We start from the raw sequence: 12511 nt of genomic DNA, 5'->3' as shown, positions 1-12511 counted from the left end.
AGATATGTTGAACCATCTTCCCAGAACAGTTTGCAAAGACAGCATTATGGTTTCTTTTGATGTAGTTAACCTGTATACCACCATATCACATGAATATGAATTAACAGCTATTGAATTTTGGCTTGAAAAATTTCCATCCGAAGTAAAATAATCGGATACAGAAGAAATTCATTATTGAAGGAATTAAATTTATTCTTCAAAATAACTACTTCAATTTCAACGGGGAATCTTACAGACAGATATCTGGTACAGCCATGGGAACAAAATTTGCCCCAACCTATGCAAATTTAGTAATGGTGTATTTGGAGACTCAAATGTACGAACGATCCAAATTACAGTTCGGTTCCCAATTCCACAAATATATTTTAGATAATTGGAAACGTTACTTAGATGACTGTTTTATATTGTGGACTTCTAGTTTACAAAAATTAAATGAATTTAGAAATTTAATAAATGATATCAACAAAAGTATTCAGTTCACTATGGAATTTAGCGATAAACAATTACCATTTCTAGATATCTTGATAATAAAAAAAGATACAGAAATTGAAACCGATATTTACTTTAAACCGACAGATTCTAAACAATACTTACTTTTCAATTCTTGTCACCCAAAACACACAAGAACAAACATACCGTTCAATTTGGCGAGAAGAATATGTACTATTGTCTCCAGTATTGAATTGAGAAATAACAGACTCGAAGAACTTAACGAAATACTATTAGAGAGACAATATCCAAAAACTTTGATTGATAATGGAATAAAACGTGCAAAGGCTATAAATATTCAAGAACTAAGGAGACCGAAAAACACAGTAATTGATACGAATCAAATTTTACCATACGTCTCATCGTATAACCCAAGAAATTCAGAGGCGTATACCATAATATATCAAAATGTACCAACTTTGATGAAAGATCAAAGAATGAAAAGAGCCCTTGCTACACAGAAAATTATTAAGAGTAAAAGACAGTCAAAATCCTTGAAGAAATTACTCACCAGTGCGAAAGATAGATGATACAATTCCTTCTGTAAAAAAATGCGGACGTTCAAATTCCGGTATTTGTCAAAATATTACGGAAGGACAGTCATATGGATTTAAATCAGGAGAGATTTTCACTATTAAAAACTCTTTTACGTGTGCATCGAGCAATTTAATTTATGTCATCAAATGTAATGTTTGTAAAAAGGATTATATTGGACAAACAGGAAACACTTTACGGAAAAGATTCACTGTTCACCGTCAACAAATCCGACATAAAGAAATTAGGATGATTAACGTAAGTGAACACCTGGATTTATGCGCTAGCACCAAATCACCCAAATACTATGTTTTCCCATTTTACCGATGTGACGACCAATTCACTGAAGAAATGAGGATTAATAAAGAAAATATGTTTATACAAAAGTACAAACCAAGCCTAAACAGATAAGAGGTTATTTTGTAAGGGTTACGTCCCTTTAATGCATTGTTACAGACTTATTATCGTGACGTTACGTTACTGTTAGTTACATTCATCCATGATTATCACAAAGATGTGAAACCGGTTGGAGAAAAATGTAGAGAATAAAAGGACTTTAAGAGCGTTTTGAAATTTAATTTAATATATATTTAAAATCTCAGTATGAAGAAAATCCCAATTTTCGAGATGATCAGTTTGATTTTTTTGGCATGTTTGTCTATAGGGTAAAGAACCCAAAAATGTTATGTTTCAATACTTTGTCGACAAAATAACATAAATAGAGATATTCTAATTGGACTCTTTTTTGAGTTTGTGCGTCAACAACCTTAAGAAAACTGTTTGATCCTCATGATTATACTTCCAAACATATGTTATATTTTTACTATTTCGATTTTAACATTTCATGAACCCCTTGATTCCATTCATGTCTGGCTTAATTCATATATCATATATCATTTATAGTAAGATACCAAGTCTTAAGGTTAAAGCGATATTGATATAGGGCACAATTATCATTGATAGACAAGCGTCGACAACTTTCTTGCTACCACAACAGCATACAGACATAAGACATGTCATTGATTTTGTTTCTGATAATTTAGATATAGCATAGGTTAAAAAGTTTATGTTTTGGTTGCGAATGAAAATGAGGGTTAATGTGCTTTTTTTCAATAGATAAAAAGCACAACACATGATTCTTCCGGTAATGAGACATATCTGTGTTGCCTCTTAATAACATTGCAGTATGTTCATACAAAAAACGATATTAAGTTGAATTTTACTTAAAATATTATCACAAGGTGAGCTTATTCAAGAACTATCTAAATATGATAAAATATATAAACATCTTCAATTTATAAATGCTGCGACGTAAAGCAAACACCTATCAAACAACCAATCAATGATGACATACTTTTTGAGATATTTCAGTTTCAATTTAAAAATGAACACAAAAGATGACAACTGCTTTACCACTACAAATGAAAACAGCAAAATATCGGCAGTTAAAAGTTTTTGCAGTACGCACTTGGTTGTTAAAGAAAAATACTGAGTTAATGTACTGTATGTTAAGATTTAAGCAGAAAAAGATGTTATTAGAATACTGTAGATCTTTTTTTTCGCAATAACTTTTAAAAAAAGTTGCAGTATATCGTGTTCTTCTCAGTTGTCTAGAGTACGTAACTTACAACACGTACAGTACACTAGTTTTCGGGAAAGAAAGAAAATGACAATTCGAATACATCAGGCTTCTTCCGTGAACAGCTTTAATTGTAACAACGTTTATACGAGATTTTTAATTGTAACAACGTTTACACGAGATTTTTAATTGTAACAACGTTTACACGAGATTTTCATTCATTATAAATAACATTTGGGAAGTATTCGCGACATAATGTTTGATCCGACGTTGATATTAAGTTGGCCACGTACTTTAAGTATCAAGTTTCTTTCTGGTTTACAGAAATCAAAGAAAACAATAGTTTTCATCATGAATAAAGGCAACAGTAGCATACCGATGTTCAAAGGTCATAAATCGATTGAGAGAAAACAAAACCGGGTTACAAACTAAACCGAAAGAAACACATCGACAATAAAAGGAAACTAAAGGAACAACAGGACCACTGAAGAGCAACAAAAACAACCGCAAACATTTTAAGAAAAAATGGTGGATTAAACCTGGTTAAATGACTAGCAAAACCTCTCGCTTTATGACAATTTTAAAAACATTGCTCAAAATAACACCACTACGTGACAGAAAAACATCACAAACACAAGTAAGAATATTCATCACAGAGAAACGCACAATTAAATAATAATATAATATGCAAACTGCAGAACAGCTACGAACATATTCCATGAACGAAATTTACACAGATGAATACCCGATTTTTATTTTATCATAAGCAAACCTTGCTTGGTGACAGTCACCAATCCATTATATCACAGTTTATTAATCTTGGATTTACATTTATTATCCCTATAACTTCTTTAAAACACCAGACAATATCAAAATTTATTACAAATTTATTTCAGCTTATTGATGTGTCCACTGGGAGCGAATAACTCACAAACTGAACAAAGTCTGAAAATTCTATAGGACTTTTATTTTTAATTTGTGCGTGTCAACAACCATAAAAAAACTGTGTTTAATCCTTATAATTATAATCTAAAATATATGGTTTTTTTTACTATTTCTATTTTAACGTTTTACGAACTCTTTGGTTCCATTCATGTCTGGTGTAAATCATTTTTGGAAAATAATCAGTCAGTTTTGAAAAGTACAAATCGAATAACAATATAGAGAATTTAACTTATCAGCTGCTTTCAATAACATGTAGACTTCGTCACCTCGTGTGCTTTCCTCACTCGACAAAAAGCTGCATATTGTGTCTCATATTGATATCTATGGATATCGGCAGAAATCTGATAATCAGTATATATCCTTTCTGCAATTTTGTTGTTGGTGATATCAAAACAAGGACGGAAAAAGAAGAATACGTCTGTCTCGTGTTTAAATATAAAATAGAAGATGTTGACCAATTTATATTTTGTTCCTTGTGGGAAAAAAATCTTACCTCCCAGTTCTATGAAAGTAATTTTTGTTGATATTTTACTTTAAAAGTCAACATCTCAAATCTATTACTAAGTACCAATATCCTAGAGGCAAATGAACTGTTTCTTCGCGCACAAGGTGCGCATGACATAATCATAAAATTGAGAATTGAAATGGGGAATATGTCAAAGAGACAACAACTCGACAAAAGGGCAGAAAACAGCAGAAGACCACCAATGAGTCTTCAATACAGCGAGAAAATACTGCACCCGGAGGAGGGCTTCAACTGACACCTATTTTTTTTTCAAATGCATGTGTCAGATTTAACAGTTATGATAAGACCAATTGCGATTGAATTTAAAAACAACCCCGAACTCAAACAGGTTCAATCTCGAACAGTAGTTGCAATGATACACTAAACTTTACAGCATGCAAAGTAGTAAATAAGTTTATTTAACAATACACCATACAGTTGGAATAGCTACGAGTGATTGTTGAAGTCTGTATGTTGATTTTAAAAAGTGGATGAAAAAGTTACTTATCATTGATTTATTCTATTCAGAGTAGTAAGTTTGCATTTGTTTCTTAACAAGAACTAGTAGAAAAATATATATAATTATTTATTAAATGTAAAGGAGAGAGAAAAGCAAGAACAAGACATACATTAATCTAAAGTTACTATTATTAAACGCATGCTTGTTTTAATGGACGTCCTTCAGCGCGGTCAGTTTAACTTACAAGCAAATGGTTGTTAAACGAGAACCTGATCAATTTCTTATTAATGAAAATAAATGAAAAAAAAATGGAATTAGTGCCATCGAGACAGCAACCATTAACTTCCTATCAAACATTTACCATTTAGAGGTAATGTTTAAGTCATCAATGGGGAGTATACTCTTATATGTCTTATATATAGTAGTTCAGCTTACATGTGATAAAGAAAAGCTAGCCTCCAGTGATCCAAATTAAATTATCAGAAAGATAACAAATTGTAAAATAAAACAAGACAATCTAAATATCGAAAGAATGTCACTGAATATTGATATCTAGTCCTATATTATGTGATCAATATTCTATTCCAATAATAAATCACTGCTTACCATCATCCAATATATGTTGGGGATAGATAACAAGATTATACTTTAAACTGAGTAATACATACACTTTTGCATCATTTCAAAAGTAGAAGTATCAAGAAACAATTAATTATATCTTTGGCAATTTTTAGGCAACCTTTAAGCTATAAGTCATCATATGGTATAAATTACAATCAAAGATTTATCTACTACGGATTTTAATACATTTCGACAGCATGCACATATTAGACCACTAAATGGATTGAATTTATTTAAAATCATTTTCAGATATATTGGGGATTTGTTTTCACTCAATAACCCACATTTCAGTGAGGGCAGTGATTTTGAAATTAATTGAAAAAAATAAAAACTAGAACTGTCTGCATATAAGGACTTATTGAAAATGATAAGTCTAACAGACAACACAAGGATTGAAGTTACCAAGGGGCATATTGAAAATTATAAGTCTAAACGACAATACAAGGATTGAAGTAACGGCAACGGGCCAATTGAAAATGGTAAGTCTAACAGACAACAAAAGGATTGAAGTTACCAAGGGGCCTATTGAAAATGATACCTTATATTTTTGTTTACATTTGATGCATGCAATAATGCAACCATTATACTTTTGCTTTAGTTTCAAAGTTATAAGCTAACAACTACCTTTTACCCTGATGTACTATTTTTAGCCATGTCAGCCATATTGGTTTGCAGGTGGGAATCATTGAACATTATTTTTTAAACTACATACCCCAATGATGATTGTGGCCAAGTTTGGATAAATCTGTCCAGGTAGTTTCAGAGAAGATTTTTGTAAAAGATTACAAAAATTTACGAAAAATTGTTAAAAATTAACTTTAAAAGGCAAGAACTACTTAATTTTGGTCAAGTTGATTTATTTGTAGATCTTACTTTGAACAGTATTGCAGTTTATAGTTTACCTCTATCTATAATTATATATAAAATTTCAACCAAAAACTTCAAAATTTCCTTCAATGGCAGCAACCAAACAACTGCATGTCTGATTCGCCTGAAAATCTTAGAGCAGATAGATCTCAACCTGATGAACATTTTGACTCCAGTCAGATTTACTCTAAATGCTTTAGTTTCAGAGAGTTTTATAAGCCAAAAGCTGCATTTTACCCCTATGTTTTATTTTTAGCCATGTTGGCTATTTATGTTGGCAGGCATGATCATCAGACACATGTTTTAACAAGATAACCTAACGATAATATTCACCAAGTTTGGTAAAATTTATCTCAGCAGTTTCAGAGGAAAAGATTTTTGTAAAAAAACAACAGACGACAAGAGAAAATGGATGACAGACGCTAAGTGATGAGAAAAGTTCATTTGCCCCTTCAGGCCAGGTGAGTCTAACAAACAACACAATGATTGCAGATACCAAGGAGCTTATAGAAAATGAAGTTATCAAGGGGCCAATTGAAAATTATTAGTCTTACAAGAAACACAAGGATTGAAGATACCAAGGGGCCAATAAAAAAAAAGTCTATTGTAGTTACACAGCATACACACAACCTTAGTTCAATAGATCGACTTGCAATCAAAATCTTTGTTCAGTTCAATTTAATTGTAAAGGTATTCCAAATTGTAAGATTTGCTAAAATATATTTGACATTGAAGATCACAAACATATTCATTCCTGCATTCCTTATGTGCCTGTCCCAAGTCAGGAGCCTGTAGTTCAGTAGTTATCGTTGGCTCATCCATGTCATATTTGTTTCTTTGTAAGGGCCTTTTATAACATACTATACAGTATGGTGATTTCTGATTGTTGTAGGCTGTATGGTTGCCTATAATTGTTTACATATACTTCATATGAACTTTGGTGTCTTAATGGCAATCTTAGGGCATCTTCTTATTTTATATTGAAAATCTACTTTCTGACAACAAAAATATATTTTTTCTATTATTTATAAGAGTGTATTCCTAAATTCAAATAAACATTTACAAATACCTCATAATGTTAAATAGCAATGTAACAACAGGAAACAAACAAATTGTATGGCAGAAAATGCTCAGCCTAGAGTTATACATTTTTGTTTATTGATACAAGCAAATCACTGATAATTGTATCTTAAATTAAGCTAAATAATTGACTTATATCAGATGATTATGACACTGATTATACAAATAAAATAGACTGCTTGCAATTATTATACAGTTTAATTTTCTGTGTTTTCTTTAAAAAAAAAATTATATCATACATGTTTAATCATTCATCTTTCAAATATAATTTACAGATAAGTAGGTGTTGTTTTTATCACATATCTATAAATAAATAAATAATTGTAGCAATTCTATGTATCAATAATTTTACATAGTATTGAGGTCAAGAATTGTGTATTGAGTTCTGTATTGAATTGTATAACAAAGTGCCTGTTCAATTATAATATTAGATATAAAAGGTGGTCTGAAATTCAGAATTATGTGCCATCTTAAAAACCAGACTGATCACATGGAAACCACCATTGGTGGACCAAAATAACAAATCACAGATTGATATGTCCAAAATTAACATAGTCAGAAAATTAATGGGCAATTCAATAATTAAAATTCACTGAAATATGACAGACAGAACATTAGGTTCAACATAAAAGTGAAGAGGTAGCGGGAGATCGTTTCTATCTGTGGCATTCCATTTCTGTGCCAATGATTAACAAATTTAATAGGGCAACACAATAATCACAAAAGTTAAATATAATGGTTACAGTTTGAACCAATTCACATGTTCAGCTAAGGTATGCATGACAAAATGTCTTTGGGCAATTGACCATTGATACATGAAATAAAACCAGTTTATGTTCACAGTAATCTAGAAATGTATCTGTAAATTTTGTAAGTAATTATAGATTATTTTTGGTCAACGAGATTGATTTTTTTCACTTTAGCCTTGACGGCGAAAGTGATAAAAGCAATCGAGATGAGATGACCCAGAAAATTTGGATCAACAAAATTAAAAGAATGCACATCTCTCATTTGTATTACTTAATGAGAGCTGCTATGATTTAGCAGCAATTATTTTTTGTGGTTTCTGATATTTAAAAACAACACTAAACATATCTCCTCCAAGTCTATTTGCCAACCAACGATTTTTTATCACAGCAACTTTCAAAGATTCACAACTAAATGCAGCATCAAAGTTTGTATGAATGGCTCGTCCCATTCCTTCTATCACAATTAAATCAGCCTCTTGTTTCTTCATCAATTCAACAAGCTCAAAATTAATCAATCTGAAAAAAGTGAAATACAAATAAACAGCTTGTACAATTATTTAAATTTTTATTAACTTTCCTACAGTGAACTCTTTTCAATTAATCATACAGTTTAGAGAATACTATATCTTTATACAGGATCTTCAATTTTAATTTAGGACCAACTATTGGACTGCTTTCTTAATAATTGTTTAACAAGTAAAGGTCCTTGGCTAGTTTTAACTTTTATTTCTATTATATGTAATGTTAAACTTGTCTCATCTAGAATGCCTGTCTGACTTAGAACTTTCAGTTGCTGTGAAGTTTCTTAGCATTACATTGCAAAAGATTGTGAATTCAATAGTGATTCTGTGAGGGATAATTTTTTTCCGACATTCCTGCAATAACCCTACATTTTGCTATTATGGTGTCATTGCAATCTGGATAGTATTTTCAAAAAGCATACATCAAATTACTGTGATTAGCTTATTATATACCGAACAACAGAAATTTCATCAATGACATACTTTTTCTTTCTTGGTGGGAATATGAAGATAGCCATGGTCCTTTAGATCCTGATTCTGGAGAATTACCAGGAAATTTTTCAAATGAAAACAAGTTCAACTAATATTAGTTTTGCCAATTTTCAAACAGCAAAAGTAACACTTCTTGTCAATTTAAATGATTTCCATACAACAAATGTGTTATCATATTCCCCAAAAGTTTAGATCTGAAATGGGGAATATGTCAAAGTGACAACAACAATCAAAGAGCAGAAAACAGTCAAAGGCCATCAATGGGTCTTCAACACAGCCAGAAAATCCAGCACCCAGAGGAAGGCTTCAGCTGCATACTCCAATAAAAGGTGAACATTTATGTTATAAATGGGATATTACACTGTTATTGGACTAGGTCTTTACCTTAAATCAAGACAGGGTGATCCTTGCCCAGAGTCCATCACCATTAGAGTACCATTGTCATAAGCTGCCTTTATGTCTGGAGAAATTTCTGCTACTCTCTTTACAAGTATTAGAAGTTCACTATATATCACATCATTCAATGCAGGTCGAGAATTGGCACATAATATTACCTAAAATATATAACTTAAATTCAATAATTTAATAACAATAAATAAACAATGATATACTAATGATACACTTGTGTATGAAATTTGATTTAAAAAAAAAAAGAAATCTTTGTATAACTTGTTGTATAACACCAGGGTTTTGGATTTCAAAAACTTGTCAAAACTTTTATTAATTTTGTAATCAGTATAAGGACATTGTTTGTAAATATAAATCAAGGTGCAGACATCTTTTATCGGGCCGGGCCACGTTCACTTGTATTTTTGTCCATCTGATGAGTTAAGCCTTTTTCAACTAATAATTATAGTTCGTTCTTATGTTGTACTGTTATACCACTGTCTCAGGTTAGGGGAGGGTTGGGATCCTGCTAACATGTTTAACCTCGCCACATTATTTATGTATGTGCCTGTCCCAAGTCAGGAGCCTGTAATTCAGTGGTTATCGTTTGTGTATGTGTTACATATTTGTTTTTCGTTCATTATTTTTTTTTTTTTTTACATAAATAAGGCCGTTAGTTTTCTCGTTTGAATTGTTTTACATTGTCTTATCGGGGCCTTTTATAGCTGACTATGTGGTATGGGCTTTGCTCATTGTTGAAGGCCGTACGATGACCTGTAGTTGTTAATGTCTGTGTCATTTTGGTCTTTTGTGGATAGTTGTCTCATTGGCAATCATACCACATCTTCTTTTTTATATCTTACACTTTCAGGTATTACACATCCCATGTTTTATGGTAATAATCTGTTCAAAGCACAATAAATGTCATCATTCACTTTTTCAAAAATTAACCAGACCTTTTAACAGACTATTATTCACAAGGGATTTAATAATGATACTGTTGTCAAGTCATTAAAGATGTCATTTTTAAAAATTGATATCGACTAACTCATATGGTCTTTGCATTTAAAACAAACACATTTATTCTAAAACATGTAGTTGGCATGCTATTGGTTATGTTCTGGAAAATTTAGAATGGCATGATTCTAAACATACCTTTGTCTCTCTCCTGAGAAGCTCCCTTACAAATGGAAATACTCCTAATATAATATCAGCCCCACTATTGTCTACAAATATCACAGCACATTTATGTGGTTTATCTTGTAGTCTTTGATGCCATTCTTCATAATTATCACACAACCATGGTCGCTCTGAAATACAACAGTTTGGGGCAATAGTTAAAGCAGATAATACATTGAAAAACAAAAATTCAACAGCCTCCTTTAATAGCAATCAAGAAAATAACTGATATATAAGAATTGGTAAATTAAATCAGTACATTATGAATATTTTGTGAAATTCAAATAAAATCTATGTTATGAATTAATCAACCAATCACTATCTGGTTTAAGGGCATCCGATACAGTTTCAAGGGAGTTAACTCTTGGTGCGACATTAAGCGTTTGAATTCTTGCAAAACGTCACTTTTTGAGGGACGTAATGTGTGTAATTTTCCGTAATAAGAAACGTAATGCAGAATTTCGATGCTCCAATTTCTGTTTCTCCCATGCTTACTTCTACGCCATTAATATTAGTGCATTTGATTCTAACAGGATAACAGTCTAATAACATCATAAAAAATAAAACAAATTACTGTTTCTTTGAGATCTTCAACACAATATCGTATAGTGAGCAATCTCAAGACGACTGACCCTTTTGGTGCATGTCATTTATCATTTGTAATTATCATTCATAATCCATGACATTTTATTACAGCACAGGAAACCAATGGTATTTTAAAACTAATACCGATAATGTAGGTACACGCCACTAATATAAACAATGATACAACTTTTATAAAAGAACAAAGTTCTTATTTCTTCCACGTTGCACGTATTTTATCTAACAAAAGGCAATAGCCAAATATGTTTATACACCCGTAAAAATTTTGACCGGACGTTTTATGGTATATAAATACCCGTGTCCGTCTGTCAGTCGTAAACATGGTACAGCATATTATGCAAATTTCATTAAACTGAACATGATTCTTTTTTCAGTCATAATGGTCAAACAATCTGTTTAATTTTTTGTGAACTTTTTGAGTTACAGGACTTTGTAACTAAAACAGTGTTTTTTTCACAGTTCGCGCTGTATCGCAAATACGATTTATGACTATTGCTTATAAATTTACACACTACTTAGTTTAGTTAATCTGAAGATCTGTATATACTTTTTGAGGATGATTCAAAATTTGATGTAGAAATTATTGAGTTTAGGACAAAAAGATGGGGTTTTCACATGTCGCGCCGTATCTCAGAAACTATTTATCATCATTGCATAAAACTTCACATACTTTTTAGTTAAATTATTCTTAAGATCTGTATACTTTTGCGTGATGATTCTTTAATTAAGTCTTTCCACTTTTCCGTGGAAAGGCTTATTGTATTTGTTCTGATTATTATTATTAAGTCTTTCCACTTTTCTGTGGAAAGACTTATTGTTTTTCTTCTGATTATTATTATTTTTTTTTTTTTTCCGCCAAATTTTGTTCTTGCGATAAATGTTTGTTTTCGCAATATGTCGCTTAGATATTTCTCATATGGTATCGTATAGTTTATGCGCTTTTAAATTTCACTCTGCTAAGCCGACTTATTTTCTTTGTAAAAGTTATCTTCCTATTCACTGTTTACCATCAGAGTGCATCTCCTTCGTAACAAAAAAAGATAGCGACAAATTTCTTTTTACAAATTGTTCGTTACATCCTCAGGAATTTTTGGCTAATTTGGATCGAAGTGATTCGATGACATTTTATAGGAGTTATCTACCCTTACACAATAAATTTGTCGGTATGTGTTTTCAACTCATCAACCGTTAACCGTATAAGTCTGGGATATTTTTATTTGAATCCCCTAGGTCCTAACTTAGAAAATGAGGTCAAGGTCAAAGGTCATGGTCAAGTTCTCAATTGTGACTTTTGCTTGTTTTTGCATTTTCTCTGACACTTTGAAAGATACATATAAAAGAACAAGTGCAAAATGTCTGCTTTATTGTTTTTGAAGATATGCTACATTAAGTCTGATACAATTTCATGGCATCTTATAGGAGTTAGTGCCCCTGAAATGTTTTGATATGAGGTTATTTGATTATAACTTCAACTAAGTTTATTATAAAGGCATTTGACCT

General features: G+C 31.3%; 1 protein-coding gene across 4 annotated transcripts in view; it reads right to left on the bottom strand.

Annotated features, from left to right (window-relative positions):
• Positions 1-7136: 7136 nt before the first annotated feature.
• The window catches only part of LOC143067723 (4'-phosphopantetheine phosphatase-like), a 41450-nt gene continuing 36075 nt past the window's right edge, over positions 7137-12511 (bottom strand). For all 4 annotated transcript variants that reach the window (XM_076241198.1, XM_076241197.1, XM_076241195.1 and 1 more), the window contains exons 15-17: positions 10385-10539; positions 9227-9396; positions 7137-8345 (exon numbers count right to left, since the gene is read on the bottom strand). In XM_076241198.1, coding sequence (XP_076097313.1) covers positions 8114-8345; positions 9227-9396; positions 10385-10539 — 557 coding nt within the window. In that variant the 3' untranslated portion in view covers positions 7137-8113. The remainder of the gene's footprint in view (positions 8346-9226; positions 9397-10384; positions 10540-12511) is intronic.

Source organism: Mytilus galloprovincialis, chromosome 3, assembly GCF_965363235.1.
Source record: "Mytilus galloprovincialis chromosome 3, xbMytGall1.hap1.1, whole genome shotgun sequence".
NCBI classification, from domain to species: Eukaryota; Metazoa; Mollusca; class Bivalvia; order Mytilida; family Mytilidae; genus Mytilus; species Mytilus galloprovincialis.
This window is presented reverse-complemented; position numbering and strand designations above follow the sequence as displayed.